This window comes from Lissotriton vulgaris, chromosome 1_1 (assembly GCF_964263255.1).
Source record: "Lissotriton vulgaris chromosome 1_1, aLisVul1.2, whole genome shotgun sequence".
In the NCBI taxonomy this organism is placed as follows: Eukaryota; Metazoa; Chordata; class Amphibia; order Caudata; family Salamandridae; genus Lissotriton; species Lissotriton vulgaris.
Window position 1 is genome coordinate 1,780,931,613 of NC_141685.1, and position 27,230 is coordinate 1,780,958,842.

A 27,230-nucleotide genomic window follows, 5' to 3' on the forward strand; every position below is an offset into this window, starting at 1 on the left:
TTTGGCCTGTTGAATGCCCTAGACCAATTTGGGCCATAAGTAAGAGGCAGAAACATTTTGACACTTCACTAAGGGTCCATATTGCACAGATTCTTATACTACATTTGCTTTTATTGATGTGATAAGGAGGAATTAGTAAAGTGATTAACACCTAACCAACCACTATGCATTTTTATCTTTCTTCAAGAACTCACTTATCATACCAGTTGGGAAGTATTCCTCACGACACTCTTACAAGAGCACCATGGGGAGCCCACCATGGTAACCTTATGAAGGGCCAAACCATAAAGCAGGCCACAGGCATGGGTGATGGCCTTCGTACTTTTTAAGGAAAAACTTTAGCCTTTCAAATGTATCCTGAGCAGCCCCGTGGATGCAATGAGGTTTCCTCTGTTATACTTCAATATCAGGTACTTTTTTGGGTTTAAGGCTTCTAAAATAGAATTCACCACTCAATTAGTGCAATCACCAATAGATTAGAGGGAAGAACCCAAGTACATGACTAATTGCAGAACAAAGAATGCTATTTACTTAATTATTAGTTCAAGTAGAAAAGACAACATTGGCAAAACTAGTTAAAACGAGGATATGTTTTAGCATAGACAAGTCACTCATTGAGACAAAGAAAATGATGACTCTTTTGTCTTGTTAAGGCATGGGTCATAACAAGAAAGATTTCAAATGGGCCGTTATAAAAAAGATCATGGGAAAAAACAGAGGTGGAAATCTAGATTAAAAAACACTCTTCGGGACAGTTCTAGACCTTTAAAAGTAATACATACAGACAGGGTCTGAATTAACATCTTAGTTAGAGTCATTATTTAACCACTCCTCATATAGAGATAACCTTCCTTTAGCGACCCATTATTCCATTTCTTTGTCTAGATTTTTTTTTAAACATAGCCACCAGGGTTAGTGGTTATATGGGTTTACAACTTTACAGCAGCTGAAACTGATGCAATTACAGATCTGACAAGTTCTGAATTGTATCAGCATCTAGATTAAGCTCCCCTCCAAAAATGGCAATTTAATTTCCCTCTTTACTAGAATGTAAACGTTTTTCAGTGATACCCATTATAGTGTACAAAAGATCAGAGTTGAGTTGAAGATGAAGACTCTTGCTGGTAGGGTAGGAAAGTTCCACATAATAAAACATTAGGAAATTATTCAAACGAGGAAGTTGCAAATGTTGTTAAGCGTTTGTGATTGCACAATGAGGATAGGGATTGTTGACACTTTCAAAGGCGGCACCTACATTTTTCTCTCCGTACGGGAAGGCAAGATGGCCACATTAGACATGCGGGAGCATAAACAACCATTAAATCACCCCAACGTTTCTATACAAGGGATGGTATAACCATGTAATGGTTAGCAATGTAAAATTTTGACTGATGATACTGTTAGGAGTATAGTGCCAGTTTACGGCTTTGAAGTTAAGTGCATTTCCCTAAATAGAACTTTTAATAGAGAGAAAGGGAAACTGCTTTACTGAAAAGCCTTTGCGTGGACTTAGAGTCATACTATAATGACAGATGACATGAACCAACTAGTGATGGAACCAACTTCTACTACTTGGATTATGAAACAATCATGAAACCTACTGGCGGTCTTAAATAAAGAAGGTTATGATTTCTGTATTAACTGCATGGGTCACTGTATTTCTACTAATGAATGGGTTTCAGTACAAAAAATGGCAAAATGTATGGGGGAAAAAAGAGGAATAACTTTAATGGAAGCAAAGTAAGGTGTTTGTAAGCATCTGCCTTTTGAAGGTTTTATTGGTTTAATGATTAGGGGCCTGTGACTCCTGTTTTGATGAATGTTTTTTTATGCATAATTGTTTTGTTGCTTTCAATTAAACCAAGCAATACTGGTGGGGAATTAATTGAAGTATATTACGTTTTTATATCCTGGCTGTATTATGAATGTGTTCTTCTCTTTTGCTATATTAATGAATAATAGTATCTTCAATTGTAGATGTGCGCTTATTGATTTTCAGAAAATTGACTCTTCTGTGTAAAAGATTATTTTACAAGAAGATGACTGTCCCTAGGATGGTGATTGTAACTCAACTACCTATCTGCATCAGTGTTTTAATGTGTAGTGATTTACTTTTTAAGACTCCAGAATGTTTTTCTTGTAATGTTGCAGGTGTACATATTGCCATTTGATATAACAGAAACTAATATGTTTATTAGACTGATAGGTGTCTGAAGGGGGTATGGATGTTGGAAGGCAAAGTTAATTATTTGGGCCATTGTATACCATTTTAGATATTGTGATCACTGAGGAATAATACAGTTTTTTAACTTGATATTGAGTTGTTGTGACACCAATAACAATGTAATAAAACTTACCTTAAAGGAATACATTGGCAAAACATTAATTGACAGGGGTTTGCTGATTTTTGTTCTGTTTACTGATACCTCGTCATCTGACTACAGAATTGTGTTTCTCATTTAATATTTTGGTGCTGCTGAGCTTGTAAATGCACTTTGGTGGACAATCTGCACTCTCCACAAAACGTCCTGATAAACGTACTCTGGCTCTTAATCGGAGTACTCTCTTGTGAGGCATGATCGAAGGAATGAAGTGATCAGAGGATTACAAGCCTTAACACACCATTTCCAGATACTGTCATAAAGGTCATCGTGTTCTTATGTGAGCTGGAGTTAAAGAAATGTATTCCACAGAAAGATTACATAGATGTAGGAATCTATACATTAAAGAAATGTCTCGCTTGAGTGCCCCTATAAAAGACCTTACATCATCAAACCACTTTTCTCTAACAAAGAACTTTGGAAACACTAACAAGTGGTGTGGTCTGTGTATATTTCTACTTTGACATTTGTTTCATAAAGAAGCAAATGGATCTAATACGACACAGGTGAACAATATGAAATAAGCACTCATCTAATAACCTTTAATTTCCCAGAAAGATGCCATTAATGGTCAAACTATGTTAACTGTGTCAAACACATAAATTCATGAGCCATTTACCAAAGCAGATTTTGTTTATAAGAATGACAGTGATTTATTTATGAACACACACGAAAAACAACACATAAGTCATACCTATTGTATCAGCTTTGCTAAATCTTCGTGTAACCAAGTTGTTCATATTTCCATTGTCACAGAGCTTTAATTCTGTTAGATACACTTCTACTTTGCAGTGCTTCACAAACATACCCTGTTCAACCACCTGAAAACATAGCAAAAATTAAGTGTAAACAGTAAAACTATAGATTAGCTCTCCATGATGCACCAGAAATTTGCAAGTGAGTGTTTTCAAACGTTTGTTGGAACATTTCTATCAGAAAGAGTTCAATTTGATGAATCGTATGCTTTTAGGAACGTTTGTGTCCTCCTGTTCTTTTCTACAATTCCAAAGCATTTTTTGGCTCAGTGAAGAGGTCAATCAAAATAAAATTGATGACGAAATATACCCATCACCATCCAACCACGGTGCAAGAATACAGTTATTTGGCCAACTCCTCCTAACAAGTATAATATATGGAGGAAGGAGATGGTGACTTGGAGAGATGACTAGAGCGAAACAACAGTGGTTTAGATGAACGATAGTGAGACAAGGGACAGTTGGTGGTGGGAAAATAGCAACTTGAAGAAAGACAGTAGCAACCTGGGGGGAAATGGTTGCGAAAGGAAACACGGTTTGTATTTTGGTGTGGACAGATGGAGTACAATGCTGTGGTGAAAGTAGAGTGATACTTGTTGTTAAGAGCAGTTTGGGGTAGTCAAAGGGTGAAGTAGGTTAGGTTCACTGAGGAATAATAATGGTCCATGGAATGATATATTGCACTATGGTGGCTTCGAGTGCCCTGATGCAGATGTGTAGACAGATGAGATCTGGCATATGTTTGACATCGTGGAATGATGTGATGTTGAAGTGGGGAAAAAATGGCAATTCAGATGGGGGCAATCAATGTGCTCCTTTACTGATGTATCACTGTATAATTTCTACCCACAGAATAATGCCAGTGAGTAATTCAATAGTATTTCCTCCTCATAATGGAAAAGAAAGACCACTGGAGGTGGGGGATTCAAGTTCTCCAGTCCTAAAAAAAATATACATCACAAGAATTCCAATTCAAGGTTCAAATACTCCCAAATACAATTAAGCAACAGAAGGCATCCTTTATCTCTTCATCACTAGTGTGGGTTTATATTTTGGTCCGCCAGCTTCCTTTTTGTATACCCTAATGTAAGTGTCCTAAATTGACAAATAAATAACTCTCATTGCACAAATAAATCCTGGCATGAATTGAATGCACTTTATTGTGGGAGGTGAAATTTATAGTTTTTTGCTGCTTACGTCTTTGAACACTTTATAAATTCAAATGCTACTTGTTACCTTATGCTGCGCACATTTAAAGCAGTTTTAAAATTTTTGCACTGAACACAAAGAAGCAGGCTAAAACATACACCAACCTTAAAGCCCTAAAATCGGCAGATGCATTAGAGAGATCAGCAAAGTTATTTCTTCCATATGCAGCTATGTCCCACAAAGAAATTGATCAAAGTTTGAGCATTGGAGGAAGGCCTTCCAAGAGTCAGTTTGAACACAGGAGGGTCTCGGGCGTCTTTGCTTGCATTAATGTTAGAAATGAAAGAAGAATGCAGAGACTCGAAAATAAAAGGAGGAAAAGACAAATAAGTGGAAAACTGGACGTTCTAAGAAAACCATGAGTTTTATTGGCATTGTGTTAACAGTCCAACAACTAGCAACTTAACGCCTCTTTGCAGTAGTAGACAGAGAGGAGAGGCTCTCTTGGGGATAGCTTAAGAATACAATATTGGCATTCAAGTTGAATTGTTCTTACTGATTGAATATGTTGCCTCAAAGGGAGAAGGAACGAGAGGATGGGGGCAACTAAAACCTAGAGAAATTAAGGTGTTCATTAAAAGACAAAATGCAGAAATATAAATGGACTTGAAACTGGTTGTAGAAGGAAAAGCTACTCAAACTGTATTATCCCAAACTCTAAAAATGGTAGAAAATCAACAAAAACGTTTGTAATTCATTCATTTCGAGACATCCACATAGAACAATTGGCACCAAACAGATGCCATGCCACAGGTCATTTTGGTCCTGGTACAGGCACATATTTGGTTGCAATCACTAGAAACAAGACATCAAGGAAAGTAATTTCAACCTGGAAATATAAGGGGCATTCTACAGCTAAAAACTCAAGATGTCTTAAATCACAGATAAAGGATATAGCATAAGATGAAATGAAAAACATTAGATTCAGTGTTCCCAATTCTGAAGAAAGGAGCAAAATGAGGCACAGAGAATATGTGTCATGGCTAAAGGAATGAATGACCTGCATCTTTTACACATCAAAGAAATTATATCACAAGAATGTAAATCCCTGAATAGGATATTGAAAAACACGCAATTGACTGTATTATAAATGATGATGCTTGAGAGTAATCCACAGAAGCAGACAAGAGTGCCCATGCCAGTTTTTGTATCTGTACTCATGAGAGAGTGAGTGCTGCTGACTGTGTGATCGATGCTGCAGTTGCTGCTGCAAGCGTTCCTATCATTAGCTACTAGGGAACTGGGAGCTGAACTGGGTGTGCAATCTATGGAGGTGCTTAGTGTTCAGACATGCAGCAGAACATTGGCAGCATGAAAGAGTTGAAGTCCAGGGGCCTTATGAATAGCTTCAGGCTAGCTAGCGTTGTCTAGAACGCCTGGTGAATCAATCAGACTATAGGAGGCTATCAGATTAGCCCAGGGGGGTCTCGAGAAGGGAAATTCCACTAGTGCTCTCTTTCCAGCTAGCCGAACTGCCACTGGGGGGGAGGGGGAGGGGGAACTGAACCGGAACAGAACTTGATCCTGGCACTAGGAGAAATCACCAGTAGAGTAGTCAAGAACTAGGATGCGGTGCTACCTGAACCATGTTGCAAGAACTTCCTCTGTCGTCTATAGGCTGTCTGCCTACCCAACCCACCTGACCAGAGTACTTAAGTGGGGGGGGGGGGGGTGTTTGGGTGGGGGGGGGGGGGGGGGAGGAGTGAGAGGTGTCGAGGGGAGCGAGTGTCCTCCAACCCATAGTCTGCAAATCTGTAGAATCAATTTTTCTCGCTTTGACTTATCTCCTGTTCCTGAGAGTATCATGGCACCATAGAATTAAGTACCCACTATATAAACATTTTTGTTTTTGGAGGGCACCCTTGAAACAGAATGTCAAAAGGGCTGCTTTTCAAATGAAATAAGACATACTTGTGATCTAAAATGTGGGTTAAAGCTAGGCCAGAAGCAAGTGCATAATCTTTCATAGAAAAGTAGAACTGGGCATTTATCCTAAAAACTACGCATTACACCATTAGTCACTTATAGAGGACAACAGGGGAGGCATCCTGAAATTAAATTAACAGTGGCGAAGATGATTGAGGGCGAACCAAACTGCATTTCTTCACGCATCAACAAAATCATGTGTTGTATCTACCACTTCAGAGAAGACGATCATTGTGCTTACTCCATATACTAATAAGGAACCTCAAACAGATGATTACATTTGAAAGATTTCATCTGAAATTGGAAATTTGAGCTTGACTTCACTTTAAGGAAGAGATGATTATCTGAACATCACTGTCCCTGGAAGCCTACTTCTCACGCTCAGATGAGACCCTTAGTCAATGAAGGAGGCAGTGGTACGGAAGGTCTGGCAAAAATTTGGAAAAGCTTTGGAATAGAACTCTTTGGCATTTTGCGCCAAATTTGCAACCAGTCTCTGCAATGTGGCTACGTCCCAACCCCGTGGAAACAGGCGCTCGTCACTCCGCTCCTGAAGAAACCCTCCCTGAACCCAGACTGTCTCTCCAACTATCGACCCATCTCCCTACTGCCTTTCCCTGTGAAGGTAGTGGAACGATGGGTCAGCTCCTGTCTTTCTACCCATCTTGAGCAAAACAACCTTCTGGATGATCTCCAATTCGGTTTCCGCCCTGCCCACGGGACCGAAACGGCGATTTTAACAGCCATGGAGGATCTTCGCATGCGTGCAGACAGGGGCCAGCCAGTGGTACTGATACTGCTGGACCTGTCTGCCGCATTCGATACGGTCAACCATAGGACGCTGCTGTCAAGACTCGGGGAAGCTGGTGTGGAGGGCACAGCTTTGCTCTGGTTTCACTCCTACCTGCAGGACAGGAGACAGGCTGTCTCCCTCCCCCCATTCCAATCTGCTTTCTCACCTGTGCCACAGGGAGTTCCCCAGGGATCCTCTATCAGTCCCATCCTTTTTAATGTATACCTTAAACCACTGATTACATTAATCAAGTCATTCGGGTTAAAAACAATTAATTACGCAGATGACACCCAGCTCATCCTCTCCTGGGAAGGAGAAGACTCCATCTCTCTGACCTCCTTCCACGAGTGTCTTAGAGAAACGGCTGGCTGGCTCCATAGAACTCCCTGCAATTTAACGCCTCCAAAACAGAGGTTCTGTTCTGTGCTGGCACCACTCTATCACATCAATTCCCGAATGACTTCTGGCCTCCTGAGACAAGGGAGAAACCTAAACCTGTCTCCTCGGTCCGCAACCTGGGAGTCATGCTCGATAACAAGCTGAGTATGGAAACCCAGGTGGCAAAAACAGTGGGGATCTGCACGGCTTTGCTACGCTCCCTGCGAAAAATTATGCCACTTCTCCCTGCACAAGCTCGGGCGCTGGTAGTCAGGTGTACGATTTTGAGTCGCCTGGACTACTGCAACGCCCTACTCCTTGAGTCCCCTGTCACGTTGTTGGACCGGCTGCAACGAATTCAATCAGCCGCGGCCAAACTGGCTCTCGGCTGGTCGAGAAGGTCTTCGGCCACTGCGGCACTGGCCGAATTGCACTGGTTACCCCTAAAGCAGCGGGTGGCCTTTAAGTCCCTTTGCATTGTATTCAAGGCCCTGCACGGACTCGGGCCCAGGCCCCTGCAAACCTTGTTTCAGTGGTACACCCCCACTAGAGATCTACGGTCTTCCTCGGCGTATTTGGTAAGGGTGCCCAGATACAATAAGGCCAGAACCGGGGGTAGATCTTTTAGGGTCGCAGCTGCCAAGTTATGGAACAGCCTGCCCATAAAAATACGCCAAACCCCTCAACTTCTCCCATTCAGGAAGTGCATCAAGACCTGGCTCTTCCCTTAGACCTCCCTGTCTAACTCACTGTGCTCCTCTTCAGTATAGTATTTTTTCCTCAGCGCCAGGAAGCCTGCAAGGTATCAGCTGCGCTATATAAATAATTAAAATAATAAATAATAATAATAATCTACAAGACAATAAATCGTCAAAACTACTGTAGAGATACAAAAACATCAGCTAGAACATCGCACATCCTTTGTTAAGGATATGGATGACTACCCTTATCCTGTTCTACTAGCCATTAGTGGAATGTCTGAACCCCTTAAAGTTATTTCAGAAACGTTAATTGTTCAATGAGGTGTGTCATATGTCAGTGTTTTTGGAATCCAGGACTCCAGGAAATCCACACAGTAGGTCACGCTGTCTTCCTCTCCTTCCCTAAGACCAACAATATGTAGGTTCCCACTTCTGTTGTGCTCCTCTAATTTGGTGATTTTTCTTTGAATAATTAACATTTACACTCTTGCACTCACTCACAGATCCAGTCAAGCACTCCCATAACTGTGAGCAAGAAAGGGCTCAGAGAATTCTATCAATTAAATGAAACTGAACAAGTTACTTACCTTTAGTAATGTTCTTTCTGGTGGACACTTTAACTGCAGATGTATCAGCTTAAGACTCCCCGCCAACCAGATAATATCAAGAGAATTTTCAAAGAAAAGTTCCCAGGCACTGAACGATAGACCAATGTGGCTCCATGATGACTCCCTACTGACCCAGAAATGACAGAGTGGAGCCGAACATAAGCAGCACCCCCAAGAGTTGACGTCAGTTTCTTATATTTCGCCTCCATATCCTCAGACTGACAAACAAATAGCAGGTGACAGTAAGCCAAAACCTAACTCTGAATCTATTATGATGCCTTCAGCAGTCCACACCAAAGAATGGGAAGATGGGAAGGGTGGGGGGCAGTGAAGAACATGAGGTTAGACAGAGTATCAACTAGAAATAGTGTTACCAAAGGTCAGTAACTGGTTCTTCTGATAGGATACTTCTAACAACAGATTCCTTACCTTAAGAATAGATACAATATTCCCCAACGATATAACAGTGGAAGATTGACCTACACTGGTGTCAGAATGTGGAGCAAGTAATTTATAAAGGGAGAAGATGCCCGCAGAATTAGGAATAAGTGTGGGGAATGTGGAAATCCTACAGGGGAACTTGAGGACTCAGTGTGGAATTTAAAGATGTATGATGACCAAGGAAAGACTAGAATTTAGAAATCAGACAGTCAAAATGTAAACTGTCATGTAGTTTCTAAGATGCTCTTCTTTTAGAGCTCTATGTGTTACAGAACTTAAGGAACAAATATATACGCTGCCATGTATTGAGCATAATGATGCAAATGATAAATAAAAAGAGCTTAAAAAAATACTAGATACAATAGCTTTACCTAGCAAAGATAGAGAATCTTGGAAATAGACTCAGACCAGGTGGTCTGGCAGGCAAAATAACCTCCCATTAGTCCTGTCAAGTTAGTAGTGTTTTGTGAACATATGTACTGATACCCATGACCCAGCTTGGCAAATGCCCAGAAATGGCTTAATCCTCACCAATGGTGTTGCAAGAACCGTAGCCCTGGTGGAATGAGCAGCACCTCAGTGGTTTGCATCTTAGCCAGCAAACACCACATCTTGAAGCAGATGAATAGCCTTCTTATTAGGTCCTTTTCTGCATTTCCTTTCTTTAGTACAAAGAAAACTAAAAACAAATTGGTTATCTGTAGGAAAATGCCCTTTTTGAATGGTGACCTTCCACCACTCCCCCCCTTTTTATTTGCTCGAGATGCTGATGGTTATGACTCGGATAGTGCACTGGAGTATCTTCTAAAACAGTTATGTTCGACTTGGTAATCCCAAATTGGCAAAGACTTTACCCCCTTATAAGTCCCTAGTATATAGTACCAGGGGTACCCAGGGCATAGGTGTTAAAGGAGTCCCCAGAGCTGCCATTGCAGACTGCAGGAGCACTGCAAACTGCTCGAACACGACTGTGCCCTCACCATTGTGGCACAGTCCTGACCTATATGTAAGGGACCCCTAAGGTAGGCCTATTCAGCCCATGAGGCAGGATGCAGTATATTAAAGATGAGGACATATAGGTGGTAGCCTATATGTCCCTATAGTGCCATTCACCCATTTAAAACTACTGTAAGTGTTATGATAACATGGACGGCCACCTTGGCATTCTCGAGTTTGGCAGCTCCATTACGGTACCGCCGAAATATGTCATGTTTGGTATCAAACAATGTGACTTCTGACCTCTGACACAAATCTCGCGTCCTGGGTGACGTGACATGCACCCAGATGGCAACCTTAGAGGTTGCCCACTTGGTTGCCTCAGCTTCTCTGTACTCTGGCCGACCAGCCTGCGCTTTCCAGCGCATGATGCCACCAAGACAGGATTCTGACCTCCTGCCAGGCAGTGTGATCACTCCCAGGAGTCAGGAACAAAGGCGTGGGCAGGAAGGAGGCCACACATTCCTCCACCCAAGCAGGTTAGTGAAGTGGCAAATCACAGTGGTAAGCTTCAAAGGCTTCACCGCCTCCTATATGCATCAGGGCTGACTCCAGGTGGAGGAAACAGCCTTATCCCTGCCCCAGATAAACATGCACAGCGCGGTCTGTACACCACAATCTGATTTCTGCCATTCTTAGGAATGGTAGAATAGAGGGTTTGGAGTAGAAAAGGTGACATAACAACTTCCCTCCAGATGTGGTCACTTCTGCGGCGGACTAGCTGCAGGGACAAGATGCCCATTTGCTACTAGTGCCCACACCCTACCGTACCTAAATCCAAGGTTTAAGGAACCTCCTGACACGAGAACCTCAGATCCGAACAACTAGGAAGGACCAAGAGAAGACCTGTATTACTGACAACAGTGCCCACAGCACCAAAGAAAAAGAGAGAGACTTTGTCCCTGTGGCAAGAGACTTAGAAATAAGTGAACAAGCCTCGTCCTTGGCTAAAACCCGGCACTCGCTGAGAGAGGGACTTCTGTGGAAGCTAGAGGCACCCTCAGACTCCCCTGGACTAGTGGAACTAGGTGGTCCAGTGCACTGTGGGAGTTGTAGTCTCGCCTGCCACAAGGTTTCAGGCTGCTACCTCCCCTCCCAATGACCCTGTGAATTTCCAGTGCCTTTTCACTATGCTGACCGCTGCCAAGGCTTATTGGTCACCAATCCAGCCACTGACCCCCACTATCGACACTGCATCTATAGGGAACACTGTGCAACCTTCATCTGATGTCAGAAGCTGTGTATCTGTTGTATTATTACATTTTGTTTCTTGAAGGACTGTGTAAGCAGTTAAACCAACATTCATGTGGCTCCCTTTCGGCACCACGAATGGCCAGAACAACTCTGCATCCAGACTGCATGGGCTAGGTAAAATTGGTCTGACTAGCGTGCCTGGTCCAGGGCCTCCCTATGACCGATTGTTTTCCCATTGGCCGCAATGTTATATTTCTCATGCATTATTTTGCACTGTTTTATTATTGCTTCGAAAATCTATAACTTCGGCTTTACGTATGCTATTCTGTTTGTTATGGTGTCTAAATTAAGATTAAATATACTTTGTTTTTATGAATTGGCTTTGGATTTCTATTGTCCATGTTGGTACTCTGAAATGCTGAACACATTTTCCTCTAATAATGCCCGACTGCTCTTTGCCACTCTACCAAGACTGAGCTAAAGATTTATTAGTGTGAATCCAAGGACCATCTTTGGCTTATTGTGATAGTATTCAATGGTGAGCTCTAACCCCCCACACCACATAACATTTCACTTTCCATATCTTTTGTGCAGGGCCTTGCTGGGCGAACGATAACAAAAACAACAAAACATACAAGAGTTTTGTCTTCTGAGGTTGTGTATCACAAGCACCACACCTGGCAACAAACTTCTTTCAGGGTCCAGCACAGAAGAAGTTTGCTGAAAGGTGTAGATCTGCAAGGACTAATGCAACTGCATACTCTCCTGGCACAATCTGGGGCTAGTAAGATGGCTTGGACACAGTCCGTCCTCACTTTCCTCAGAATTAAGCCAAAAGAGGGAGTATGAGGAACAAGTACAGGAGACCTGTGTCCCATTGCAGCCTTTATGGGATTCCCAGGGACGTTCCGGGTGGAAAAACTAATGCGCAGTAGTTTTGGTAAAGGGTTTTCTTGCCAGAGAAAAACATCTTAACTGGGCATGCCCCACTGATCAAAGATGTCCCTTGCCACTTGGGGTGGAGATGCTGCTCATGGTCCGCCAGTCAACATCTTCTCAGTTTTACTGCTCTGGCATTCAGAGTTCCTGATAGATGTTTGAGCTATCAGAAAGATGTTCTGCTACTCCAACCACCTCCACATAGGACCTGCTGCCACAGGGTCCAGCACCCCAATCCACCCTGCTGGTTGCAGTACCACATAACAGTCATTTTGTCCAGGAGGACCTGCACCAGCCTCCCTTGCTAGATAACAGGTAAGCTTTTAGGGCCAGAGCTCCAAAAGGCTGATGAACAGCTTGCTGTCTGCTAGAGACCAGAGGCATCTGATGTCCACCCCTCCCACATGACCCCTTTACCCCAACAACCCAGTAGTGATGAATCCGTCACTGTCAAGTCTGGGTGGGGAAGTAGAGTGGCCTGTCACAGGTCATGTTGGTGCTTGTCAGCCACCACAGAAGATTCTTTGAAGTATTCTGCAAGATTTGGATAAAGTCATGGGGAGCCCAAATGCTGGGCTTCTGAAACACCGGATGTTCCACTGCAGAGCATCAGGCTTTCGGAACAAGAAGGATGCATGAGGTCAGCAGGCCAAAAAGACTAAGAGCCACAATCGCAAAAGGAACCAGGATTGAGCCCAAAACATCAGGATCATATTAGGATTGTCTTAGACTCACGGAGGCAAAAGAAAGGTCTTTAAGGTCACCATGTCCAGGACAACTCTAATGAAGGGAATGTTCTGCATCAGGCACAAGTGTGACTTAAGCTCACTAAAGAACATCAACAATGTCAGTGTCGGCCATACTCCGACGATGGTCCAAGCCTGACTGTGCCACGCCCAGCGTGAGTTCAAAGAATTGAGCTATGGAAACGCATGTCTCACAGATCTTAAAAGTATGGCAGCGGCTACTGTCGTCCTTTTTGTCAACACCTGAGAGACTGAGGTAAGGCTGAAGGCAGCACAACAAACTAGAACTGTTCTGAAACTACCGTGTCCAGGGGATAATGCCTGTGGAAATACAGGACAGGTATATGAAAATACGCATAATGCAGTCCAGCGACAACATACAATCTCCTGGATCCAGAGCAGAAAGAATCTCAGATAGGGAAAGCATCTTGAATTTTTCATTCTGCAGAAAAAAGCATTTAGTGGATGGAGTTTCAGTATATGCCAGAGGCCTCCATCCTTCCTCAAGACAAGAAAGTAGCGTGAATAGCACTTTCTCAAGTATCCAAAGCCTGCATCCACTGAATGACATCCATTTCCAACAGAAGAAGCAAGATTGTGGAATGGTCCGCTGACAGCCGCTCTGATTGGGAGGGGAGAAAGGCTGGGGAAGAGCTTTAAGGCAAGTTGTAGCCCCTTTCAATTATTTTCAAGACCCATCTGTCTGATGTGATGGATTTCTAACTGGGCTCGTAAACTTTCTGTATTACTGTTGGAACTGTTTGGCAGGAGACGAGAGTCCTTAAATCGCTTGCGAGACAAATCAATCTTTTTACCCAAATAATCTAAAGCCACCAAAGGGCATGTCCTTAAGGAATGCCTGTGCATTCCCTAAAAACCTGGTTGATTACATCCAGAAATGCTTTTTAAGCAATAAACAGGTAACAATATCTCTTTGCACACAGTCCGTGGTGTCCAAACTAGCAAGCAAGACATACTTTTTTTTTTTTTTTTTAAACATTTTATTAAAGCAAATTGACGCAAACCACAGTAATACAGCTTACATATTTGGAACATAGCGTCAAGTAGGCAGAGTTCAATCAGTTCCGGTAACAAAGTGACGCTAGGAATTAAACAGTTAGGTCGCATCATGGAGCATAACCAATGTCACAATAGTAGAATTTTCTGATAAGCAACTGAAATTCAAAGCAAGCATAAACAATAGTCCAAAAAACTCAAAAAAGGAAAGAAAATTGCATCATTCAGAAGTAACAGCTTGCGAGACCAGCACACCAGTCCGTTCCGTATCACAATAGGAGGCATCGCAGACTAGAACCACACTTCTATAACAGCAAACATCTATACACCCCACCCGGGAGGAACAGGAGCAAAAACAGAAGGCCATAGATCGCCAACAATACCTGAGGGACCAAGAGTAGGGTAAAGCAGCGAGCAAACGGGACGGTCCATCCCCATGTAACAGGAGAGCGGCGTGTCGTGGCAGAAGCTCTAGCTAATGGAGTGCCGCGTGGGGTACCTGAGGTCTAACCCACCCCAGTAGGTAAATTGGGGTGTAGGGACTGAGCTGTGGCTTCCCTCGCCCTCCCCGCAATGTATTGGCGATACGGGTCCCAGATGTCGGTGGGGCGGGAGGTTGCCGGGAGTTGGCCAGAATATTCCACACTATTGACATTGCAATAAGCCACACTTCGCAGCCAAGCGGCAACTGTGGGAGCCCGTCTCGAGCACCAGTGCAGTGCAACCTCTCTCTTGGCCAGAAGGAAGCAGATCGATGCCAATTTGCGTATCTTTCGGGGAAAGTTGGACATGTATCCCATCAGGGCAATCTCAGGTAAAACGGCCAGTGGAATGCCTATAATCGTACCCAGTGTATCATGTATAGCAACCCAAAAGGTGTGGAGCTTGGGGCATGTCCAGGAGAGATGGGCGAAGTCCGCCTGTGGGGCGTTGCACTTGGGACAGGTGTGGGGGCGCGCAGGGTCGATTCTGTGGGCCATCGCCGGGGTGTGGTACAGTCGGCGAAGGAATTTGAAATGAATGAGTTTGTGTCTGTTATTCATCGACACCTCTCTTGTCGTGGCGCAGCATGCGTCCCATTGATCGTCAGAGATATGGGTGCCCAGATCCTTTTCCCAAGCGGCACGAACCGTCTCATCCGACGAAGGGAGTGAGGATAAACATAATTTGTAAAGTTTGGATACCACGTGGGCCCCTGAAGTGTTCTGGATAATGGAAGTGAGTGCGAGAGTGTCGTCCGGTGGCAACGGGAAGGTGTGGAACGTGGCACGCAACAATGCCTTGAGTCTGGCCAGCACAAACGTGTCCATGAAAGTGCGCTCCGAGAAGCGAGGGTCCTCGGAAACGGAAAGCGCGTGGCCGTCGGGGAACAAGTCACCGATCGTAGTCAATTGGTATTTAGCTAGTGTACGACAGATCAATGTTTCGCCAGTTATGGGGAGCCAATGAGGGTTGGGCAGTGGGAGGGCCTGTGAATACAGAGTGTCAACACGCAGTAAGCGTCTAAGTTTGTCCCAGGCCCAAGCCGTAGTGGTAAGAGGAAGTATGTCATGCGGATCGCGAGGAAGGCCCTTAGGGAGCACATTGTCCAGGGATATAGGGAGTGCAGCGTCCGCCTCAGGTTTCAAGTGTTGAATCCTGGCGTCCAGATGGAACCAGGAATGGGCATACGAGCACTGGGCAACCAGGTAGTAGAGGTAGAAGTCCGGGACCCCAAAGCCCCCCCTTTCATATGGCAGCGTCAGCGCGCCCCAGGCCAGACGTGGGCGCTTCCCACCCCAAACCAATCTCAACAGGGCCGTGCGTAGTTGCGTGAAGAAAACCCGAGTGAGAGGGATGGGAATGTTGTTGAATAAATATAAGAACCGGGGCAGTACCACCATTTTCACTATGGCAATGCGACCAGCCATTGACAAGGGAAGGCGGAGCCACCTATCCGTGTTATCTTCCAAGAAATCGAGGGCGCGTCCATAGTTCATGCGAATGATAGCCACAGTGTCCATGTGGATGTGAATTCCTAGGTATTTAACGGAGTCCTCGCACCATTCCAATGGGAAGACGCAAGGCCACCTCGAAGTGGCAAGGGTAAGGGGGAACAGTTGCGATTTGTGCCAATTAACCCTGAGGCCAGAGTAATCACCAAAACGTACAATCTCCGACAGCAGAGGCTGTAGGTTGGTTTCTGGGGTGCGGATGTACAGAACCATGTCATCCGCGTAGAGCGAGACAAGCAGAGGCCCCGTGCGGAACTGGAGTCCCCTGTGCAAGTGTTTCTCCTGAAAGTGACGGACCAGAGGATCCATAGCCAAAATAAAAAGCAAGGGGGATAAGGGGCATCCCTGACGTGTTCCTCTAGACAGAGTGAATCTGTTGGTAATAGTTCCATTGAGGCGAAGACGCGCCGTGGGAGCCGTGTACAGCAGTTCAACGGTCGCCACAAACATAGCCGGCATGCCCATCCTACGCATCACATCTAGAAAAAAGGGCCACTCCAAGGTGTCGAACGCCTTTTCGGTGTCCAGAAAGACCGCCGCCGCTGGGACGGTCGGGTCAATTCCATGTAGGACCGAGAAGACTGTGCGTAGATTCAGGGAAGTCGACCTTTGGGGCACGAAGCCGGATTGAACCGGTGAAATGATGGAATTCACTAGCAGCGCGAGCCGCAAAGCGAGCGCCTTGGCAAGGATTTTATAGTCTAGGTTTAGGAGTGATAGCGGGCGATAGGAACCGCAGACCGTTGGGTCTCGGCCAGGTTTGGGTAGCAAGACAATAACCGCCTCACGGAGCGTAGGGGGGAGAACACCGGACTCCAGGGCCTCCGCGTACATCTCGACCAGGATAGGGACCAACTCCTCTTTGTATGTTTGATAAAAATCTGCCGTGAAACCGTCCAGGCCTGGCGCCGAGGAACCCTTCAGCGAGTCTATTGCCTCTACGATCAGTTCAGGAGTAATAGGGTGCGCCAGGAAGTCTTGCATGTACTTTTCTAAGAACACCATGGCTATCTCGTTGATGTATGGACCTGGATCGCGAGTTTCCACCGTTAGGGCGGATTTGTAGAGCTGCTTGTAGTAAGACAAGAAAGTGTTACAAATGTCAGGAGTGGTGAAGTGAGATGTGCCATCTGCAGCCACAATCTGTGTGATGTACGCTGCCTGCCGGGGGGGGCGCAGCAATTGCGCCAATAGCCGCCCCGGTCTGTCCCCCTCGCCGTATTGTCGGGCCGAATGGTACTTGCCGACGTATTTTAGTTCCCTGTCCGCCGTGTCTCTGAACTCTAACAGGAGCTCGATGCGTTTAGCGTCGTTGGCTGGGGAGGGGTCAGTCAGGATCCGAGATTCAATTGCCGATAGGTCAGTCTCAATGCGGGACAGGGTGGACCGTATTGCACGCAGCGCCCCTACATGCTTGGTGATGCAAACCCCCCTGATTGTTGCTTTGAATCCCTCCCATAGTGTGGCCCACGCCGTCACGGAGCCGGTGTTGAGGTCAAAATAGTCCTCAATCGCCGAGCGGATCTCCTCTGTGAAAACTGGGTCCGTCAGTGCGCGCCCAGGGAATCTCCACTGCCTCTCATAACCACCCAACCTGGGGATCGCAAGAGCCAGAACCACCGGAGAATGGTCAGATATGGTGCGTGGCAGCGTATGTAAATCAGTAACCCAACCCGCCAAGCCAGGGGATAAAAGCCAGTAGTCAATCCTGGTGCTCGTGTTGTGGAAGCCAGAGTGGTGCGTGAAGGACGGGGAGGTAGAGTGACGGGTAGCCTCAATGTCCTGCAGTGTAAAGTGGGAGCATAGGTCCGCCATCGCAGCGCGGGATAGGGGTTTGCGGTCAGGGGAGGGGGACGTGCTGTCCCTATCGGGGTTCATCAACAAGTTAAAGTCACCCCCCAATGCCAGAAGATCAATATCTGCGTGTATTAGAGACAAATGTAGGTCCGCAAGGCAGGCTGGGGAATCGACATTAGGGCCATAAACCCCCACAATGGAAACCTTGTACCCAAACAGCAGCCCATGTAAAATCACATATCGTCCCTCCCCGTCCACCTTACTGTCAGTCAGGACAAAGGGTAAGCGTTTGTGAATCAAGACCGCCACCCCCCGAGCATACCTACTGAAGCATGAAAACACTCTGTTTGCGCCCCAGCTCCGTGCAAAGGAAGGTGTGTCTGAATGAACCATGTGTGTTTCCTGCAGTATTAAAATATCAACATTATGTCTTGCTGCATACTGTAAAACCTGTTTCCGCTTCCGGGTAGAGTTCAGGCCCCGGACATTCCAGGTCATCAACTTAAGAATAGAAGGGCCAGTCTGCAATCCTACTCGGGCCATGAAGTTAAGTCGAAAATCGTGGGCAAGAAGCGACCCGTGAACAAACCAGTGCCATGTGTCTCGCGATCAATATAAAGTATAAGAAAACAACACAAAAAAAACAAACAACCCCACCCCCCCCACCCGCCACCCAGCCTCCCAACACCCCGTGAGAGGCAGAACCCCCCCATTTGCAAATCTGAAAGGCAAAACAGCAAGTGCAATGTAGGAAACACTGGCGTAAATGGTAGCATTACACAAGCTAGAAACCCCCAGAATACGCAACGAAACATATTAGCCCGCGCTAGGGGGGTAGGCAACGCTAGCCCCCGGGCGGACAATCCAACTGGACATGGAGAATGTCATAACGGAGAAGTATGAAGGAACAATAGTCACTCCCGCAACAAAGAAAAGATCCAAGGCCAAAGTGGAGTGAGCAATCAACCCTGTCCAGCGTCCGTGAACAGGTCGGCGCTGACCTGCGTGTCTGACTGCGAAGGAGAAGTGGGCCTAGAGCCGGAGGCCGAGCCAGTCCCAGACTTATAAGCACTACAAAAGTCTTGAACCTCCGCTGGAGAGTCAAAAATGCGAAACCGGCCATTGAGGTCTACTTTCAGTCGGGCAGGGTAGAGCATATTGTATTTCAGGCCCAGGTTTCGGAGAGCCGCCTTGACGCTGGTGTACTTTCTCCGGGCCTCTTGCACCATGACTGTATAGTCCGGGAAGAAGGACAGCTTGCTCCCTTGCCATCGTACCTCACCCATTTCTCTCGCCGCCCGAAGCGCGGCATCACGGTCTCTAAAGTTCATAATCCTTGCGATGATGGGTCGGGGCAACTGTCCCGAGCGCGGCCTAGGTCCCAAGGACCTATGTGCCCTCTCCACCACAAAACCTGCCGTGAACGTATCTTTGCCAAACAGTTCGATGAGGAGATTTTCCACAAAGGTGTCAAACCGGCCAGTGGCAGTCGTCTCCGCCACGCCAAGGATTCTGATGTTATTGCGCCTGCCACGCGCTTCTAAATCCTCGTTTTTAATGGCGACTTCCTTCAGAAGTTTCTCCACCCTCTCGAGTCTCTTTCGGGTTTTGGAGGAGTCGTCGTCAATGTCGGATATCCTAGACTCCACCAAGTCCAGACGTCTATCGTGGGCTTGTACGGTGGAATTGATGGCGGACAGCTTCTGTTCCAAGCTATCAAATCTAGTGTCCAGGGCTTTGAAGCCAGCCCGCATCTCCCCCATGATAGTAGCCATCATGGATGCCGCATCACCAGCAGGCTGTGCCGCCTGGGCTCCAGCAGAAGCACCCGGAGGGGGATCAGTGGCAGGGGGAGCCTTTTCGAAATTGAGGGTCTTTTGGGCTAGGTCCTTCTTCCCCATCGTGGGGGATGTGTGGCGTGGCCGCAGTCTCTGCGACAGCGGAGGTGAGCGGGGATCAATGGCAGAAGCAGGACGGCCCCCAGTGACCGGCCTCGTGGACAGGACAGCAATCGAAGGCCCAAGCCGCAGCAAGGTAGCAGGGATGCAGGCAGCCTCAGTCTCTGCGTCAGCGGAGGCGAGCGGGGACCAATGGCAGAAGCAGGACGGCCCCCAGTGACCGGCCTCGTGGACAGGACAGCAATCGAAGGCCCAAGCCGCAGTCAAGGTAGCAGGGATGCAGTCAGCCGCAGTCGCTGCGACAGCGGAGGTGAGCGGGGACCAATGGCAGAAGCAGGACGGCCCCCAGTGACCGGCCTCGTGGACAGGACAGCAATCGAAGGCCCGAGCCGCAGTCAAGGCAGCAGGGGTGCAGGCAGCCGGGGAGCTCTAAATGGAGCCACGAGAAGCAGTGGTAGGCCTCCTATCCCAGGCGCCAGCAGCATCAGCAGCCTCGCGGCGGCGACGGAGGGTGGCGCGGTGTGCAGGAGTACGGCTGGGCTGCCGCACGTCATCAGGGAGCGCCCCCGGTCAGAACAGCAAGCTCGCACCCCCCTCCCCCCCGGACCCCCGAACGCGCCCGCAGCACTCCCCCCTAACCCGGCCCGGGCCCCAGATCCAGTCCCCGGCCCCACCCCCGAGCAGGCCGAGACAGCAGCCACACCCGTGAGCCCGGAACCAGGGGCAAGACGGGCCGAGCAGTCAGGGGGAAGCAGCGCGCGAAAGCGCCGGAGGCAGGGGATCAGAGGAGAGGCGGCGCGGCCGCCGTCCGCCGAAGCGCACTCACCCGTTTCTCCAGCGTTGCGGGGAAGATGGCGCCGGGCTCCGGAGGCCTCAGATCCCCTCCGCCGCGGCCGCCGTAACCAGCCGTCCCCGCTGCCCAGGAACCTCTCCAATGCTGCCCCGGATCATCAGGCGGCTGAACGAAGCCTTCAGGGATGGCAGGGATGTGGACTACATTCCTTAAGGTCCAGTTTGGGCGCCCGCCCGGAGGAGCTTCACGGCAGAGCGGCCATTTCGGTTGCCGCCGTGGCCACGCCCCCCAAGCAAGACATACTTCACTGTGTACTGACCATTATGTATCTTTTTAGCCAGGGAGGCCCCAATGTCTTTCGGGATGGCCGGCAAGACCTCGCTGGCTATGTCCTATAAAGCATAGCTGGGCTTACCCCCAAGGTATACAGCATTTAACTACTGACCGGAAGGCTTGAGCACAGCGTGGTTCAAGTAGCCATAAGGGTGTCTGTAGGAGGCTTGTTGAATGGTAAAAGTGGCTCAGAACAAGTTAGACAAGGTTGAAGGATCTCATTTAATAAGTTCCTCTTGGTTTCAACAGTAGGCACCTTTACATTATGTACTTCTGATGCCCTTCGCACATCTAATGCGAAAGAGACACTTTTCTCCAATGCTCGCAAATTCACTGGTTATGCCTTCGAAATCTCATAGTGCAACTTAAGTCTGAAGTATGCTGACAACGCTTCATCAGTGTCGGAGACTGATGGTCGTATCAGGGCATAGGCCAGTACCTCAGAGTCGGCGTTGTTATAAACATGGACGCTGGGGCAGGAGTACAAGTATTACACACAATTGAGATAAACCAGGAAACAGGTCCCATAAAGCCAGTTGGTAATTATAGAGGGTTCTCTTGCTTAAGTCCAAGTGGAGCTCCTTGTGTTGTGTGTGGCCGGAAGGAATGCCAGAGGGGGCTGGAAGCATCTGAAAGACCTACAAAATGGCCTCCTTGTAGACAGCGATCTGCTGCTGGTTTGACGATGGCCATAGGGGTTTGAAAGGGCCAACTGCAGGACTAGATTGGAGTTAGAAGATAGTTATAAAGCATGATTGTTCGAGTGATGCTCTGGTGTCATGTTTGATATAGAGTAGCAGGATGGCTCTGAATACCACTTTGCCTTCTTGTGCTTATGGTGCACCTTAAACTTATCGGAAGCCTTCGAGGGGGAACAGTGCTGTGCAAGGGACTGTCTTGTTGATCTGGATTGTGAACAGTGTGAGCTATGTTTTGACCACAACCTCATCATGTAGAGCTTCGTCTCTGCTTCTGGATCACCTTTGAGTGTCACATGAGTGAGTCATGCCCAGAGCCAAAGCATCAAAGACACTCACAGTGCAGGTACATGATCGAGACAGATATTTGTTCCAGCAGCCACAACATAGCCTGAATCCTGTGGTTTTCAGGTAGACATTGTCCTAGAACACATTTCGACATACTTAAGAAGTCACTGAAAAAGTGACAAATTTGGGAGCTCCTGATCCACAATAAACATTGAGGGGAAAAAAGGAACGGACATAGGCACACAGGGACGGCGCAGATATGCAGCATCGCTCCGTCACTTCAGGGGAGGTCTTCACGGAGTCACACGGCGCCACCCATCAGCATTTGTGAGTATTGCTGAAAAATTCAGTGGATAAAATTTGTCATCTGAAGATATTCTAAAGGTGAGGAATCTAAAGTTAGATGTATCCATCAGAATAAACTTTTTATAGGTTAATGTTATTCTCGCAGATATATTCAGAGACATTGGAACACAGACATAGCCAATGACTTCAATATGGTGTATAGGTCCTTTGTTTAGTAACAGAGTTAACTGCTCCTTTGAAAAACATAAAAGGAGAAGAATTCTAACTATACATATTTTTATTGATAGAAATTCTAATTATACAGAAAGTAAAGGTATTATTGAACAACTGCATAAACTCTTTATTGATGAAAATAACATTGCATTTAGCCAATAGATAGTTAGAGAAACTTCTTAGAAGATGGCACAATGGAAGAAGTGATAAAAGGCATTCGGAAAAGTCATAAATTTGTCAATACAGCAAATCTAAAAGTTCAATATTTTAAAACCGTATTGGATTTATTATTACACATCCCTGAAAATTTGACCATTGGGATTATAGCAAAACTCAATTGCTGGAGATATGCCAGATCTCCCTCTTACCATACATGGCCAAAGTCTTGGAGAAACTAATCAACTGATGCCTTACTGACCACCTCACCAAACACCAGCTTCTCAATGCTATGCTGTCCGGATTAACGCCCACCCATAGTCCAGAAACAGTACTCATAGCCACCAAAGATAACAACTGCATGATCCTTCACATTTCCATTTCCATTTTATTTCACTTGTATAGCGCGTAAATCACCCGAAGGTCTCAGAGCGCTGGGAGCAGACAAGGATCCTTAAAATTCAAAAGATTCAGGGGGTCGAGGGCTCAATTAGCTAGGGATTAAAAAGGCAGGTTTTTAGTAGTTTTCGGAATTTAACATGATCTGGCTCTTCTCTCAGTGGGATGGGGAGGGAATTCCATGCTTCTGGGGCGGTTTTGCTGAAAGCTCTGTCTCCGTTTCTGACAGTTCGAACTCTGGGAACGGAGAGAAAGGCTTTGCTGGAGGAGCGTAGGGTCCTGTTAGGGATATGAGCCTTGAGTGTCTGTTCCAGATAAGCAGGTCCATGTCCATTTACTGCCTTATGGACTAGGCAGCAGAGCTTGAACTTTATACGTTTTTTTACGGGGAGCCAGTGCAGTGATCTGAGACATGCTGCTGAGGGGGTGCGGGGAGGTAGATCTAATACCAGCCTCGCAGCTGTATTTTGGAGGACCTGTAATCGGTTAAGTAGTGTTTGGTTGATGGCCGAGAACAGGGCATTCCCATAGTCAATCCTGTTTACAACCAGTCCCTGGACTAGGGGCATGCATGCTGAGAGTGGGATCCATTTAAAGATCTTCCTCAGGCTACGTATCTGGCCATAGCTACTTCCCACTGTTTTTTTTATGTGTTCAGACATGGTAAGCTTGTTGTCTAGGATTACTCCCAGGTTCCTGACGTATGGCTTAGGGGCGGGGCAGGCACCAAGGGAGTTCACAGAGGATTACATGGCAGCTCTCATTCTGCTGGAACTCTCTGCAGCATCTGTCAGTCTCACACCTCATCCTCATCAGGCGCATGCACGAGATTGGCATCCAAGGACACACTTTCCGATGGTTCTTCTCCCATTTAATGGATGGAACACAAGCTATCAACCTGGCAACTTACTCCTCAAAAGCTGGCAAACTCATCAGAGTGACTCAAGGTTCATTGCTCAGCCCCACCCTCTTCAACGCATACATGATACGACTGGCTATCATCATCCGCACATGATACATCCACAGCCTTTCCAATAATGCAGACAGAATACAAATCATATTCTCCGCTCTCAGACACGACCCCCAACACATGAAACAAGTTCACTGCCTACATGACCAAAGTCGCAAACTAGATCCAAGCTAGCTGTCTCAAGCTCATTACCGACAAAACAGACAAAGTGATGTTCAGCAAGAAGATTTCACCATGGGACTCCAATTGGTGACAAGCCGAACTCAAATCCACACCCACCCTCGGAATCCACAACAGGAACTTCGGAATAATCGACAGGAAACTGGTGGTCATGACCTCAGAAGTCAACGCCATCACTGCATCCTGCTTCCATACTCTAAAGATGCAGAGGAAGATCTTCAAATGGCTCCCAAGCAACATTAAAAAAACTGTCACTCACGCCCCAGCAAGTTGGACTATGGAAACACTCTCTATTACGGGATCACCAAACAACTCACTAAAAGACTACAAATCATCTAGAACTTAGCAGCCGGACTCATCCTCAACCTGTCACACAGAACTCACATCATACCACACATTAGGGGCCTACACTGACTCCTGATACACAAATGCGCTGAACTCAAACTCCTGTCACACATATTCAAAGCACAACAAAACTCTTGCCCCATCTACCTAAACCGTCACATCTCCTTCAACCAATTACCCAAACACCTCCTCTCCAAAGGAGTCCTACTCACACACATCTCACTCATACACAGAGAACCATATGAGGAGGATGGGTGTTCTCTTACATTGCTCCTAAAGTGTGGAACGGCCTCCCACTCCACATCAGAGCCTCCTCCGTTCTTCATGAATTTCACAAAAAGCTTAATATCTGGCTTTTCAGTTATCCAAACTACTATAGGCAGGGCTAGGCACGCATGCCTGCTCAGAGCAAGGAAACACTTGCAGGTGATTAACTTTACAAATACACATAGCATACCATAACACCCAAGGTTGTTCCATTTAATCTGTTCGCTCAATGCAATCATATTCAGGAACTCTGGAAGTATTAAGTGAGATTAACACATTTTTGGGTTTAAGCCTTAAGCCCTCATTTAAATTAATCTTGTTCAGATATTCATCTGAAGTTCAGACGGAACATGAAGGTATGGCCTTTATCGCCATTGTAATAACAAGACTTGATCTAGTCAAGCATTGCACGGCTGAGGAACTTCCTAACTACAGACAATAGTGGTGCTGTTTTAAGGACCATGTCTGAATGCATATATCAATATTGACCACTGAAAATCATAGGAGGCATCTTGCAAGAATATGGGGCCCAGTTGCGGAATAGCGGTCTCAGATAAAATACGCTAAAATGCATATCTTTTAGGCTAAGCATAATAATGTAAATGGATACATTTGTTATACATATATCCCACATCCTAGGTGGCGAAAAGCAGAGACGTTTTTTAATATGTATTTGTCAGATGTTTTTCCTTTTATGGGCCGAAAGTACCAGACAATGGAAGCTGTCTGGTTGCAAAAGAACAAATGTGGGCTTACAAGAATTTACAAGGGCAAACAGCCTGCCCATAGCATACCTTTGGCTGGATTGTCACTCTAATCTGCTTGTTTTTTATTTGACATCGCTGTGTTTGTTCCTCCCTTGAGCAAAGCCTCTTCTTCACCATCCCTCTGACTGACTGGCTGGCTTCTATCCTTCAATTTCTATTTTAGGGAACTAATTGTTTGATTTTTGCTTAAGCACGCTGTGAAACAGCATGTGTTTTCCCAAGTCTCTCCTCGTGTGCTTCTCCCCAAACCAAATTCCCAGCCTCCCTGTGCTTTGAATTGCTTTTTCACTTATGTTTTTCTCCACTAGTGTTGCTCTCCCATGTGCTTCTCTTCCCCTTTCACAGACACGCTGTCTTTTTTTTATTATTGTTAACTTTTTTGGTTTAGTGGGGTGACAGCCCAGGCGGCAAACCGCTACCAGTTCCTTAGGTTTAAAAAAAAATGTATTCATGCAATTTCTTTATGCTTTTTTAAATCTACCAATCCATTTTGAATCGGTATTTGAAAAAATGTCACTCATGCTATTTTGTATCATGCACGCACACGTCATCACAAAGGCGCAATCCTACAGAACGATGCATCATTGAACCTTTTTAAAAAAAAAAATGTTTAACTTATTTTACCTATGCTGAACAGCGTCTTGAATGCTGTACTGAACTGCAAATAGGCAAAGCAAAACCAATAGGTCTCAAAGGTCATTCCTATTGACTTTGTCAATACTTTTTTTCTGTACTGAACTTCCACACACACACAAAAAGAAAAAAGAGAGGCAGGCCTAACGAGAACTACAAATAGTCAAAAAGACCATCATCCCTGAGGCAGACTAGGTGGAAATATAGCCAAGAACAAATTGGAATACAACTATTGCAAAGAGAGCTTCTTTCGGTGGTCACCCATAGTTTTTCATTTTATTGGGGACTCACCTGCTGTTAATCTTAAACTTTAACACTTAGACACAGCTATCCAGAGCCCAGTGTATGTTATCCTAAATTGTCTTAAACCCAACTAGCAAAACTAACCTTCCTAGAAGGCAATAGTATACAGTGCAGAAATACACCCTTGGCATAGAAAAATAAATGGCAGTTGTGGACTAAAGCACCTATTGTGCTATCCAATATGGTGCCGATAAAAAAATGGCTTCAAGTCTACCCGATGTAACCTAATAGCAGCAGCTTGAATCCTTCTTGCCAGACCAGTCTACATTACAGTTTTGACGTGTCTTGACATGTCTGACATTAGGAAGAGCACGTTCCCCTCAGTAACTATGCCTAACATGACTGTCACTATACAGGTTGTAACAGGTACACAGTGTATGTATGTATCTATGTAATCTATCTATATATCTATCTGTCACTGAAATAATTAAGGTTACAGGCACCTTATTACTTAGGCTCAGTTTCACTCGTTCAAAACTAATTATAACTTACGCCCTGCAATACACTGCTTATGACCTCAAATATTACATCAAGCATGACATGGTCGGTGACATCACTGATGACATTATCCACAGTCCCACTCACACACCCATACATCCTCATATAAACCAACTCACATACCCACACAACCACTCACACTCATTGACAGACCCATACAACTACTCCCACTCCCACTCCCCCTTATAGCCAAAACCACACCCACTCAATCGGTCACACTGCCACTCACTCACTCTCCGATTTAGATACTCACACACCCACTTACTTAACATACAGCACTCACACACCCACTCATGTATCCATACAGC

The 27,230-nt window shown here is 45.9% G+C and overlaps 1 protein-coding gene across 6 annotated transcripts in view; it reads right to left on the bottom strand.

The window, feature by feature from the left end:
- The window catches only part of USP15 (ubiquitin specific peptidase 15), an 829,830-nt gene that overhangs the window by 631,489 nt on the left and 171,111 nt on the right, over positions 1-27,230 (bottom strand). For 4 of the 6 annotated variants that reach the window (XM_086919102.1, XM_086919100.1, XM_086919101.1 and 1 more), the window contains exon 4: positions 3,076-3,202. The exons of the other annotated variants lie outside the window; for them this stretch is intronic. In XM_086919102.1, the coding sequence (XP_086775228.1) occupies positions 3,076-3,202 (127 nt within the window). The remainder of the gene's footprint in view (positions 1-3,075; positions 3,203-27,230) is intronic. 6 annotated transcript variants of the gene reach the window in all.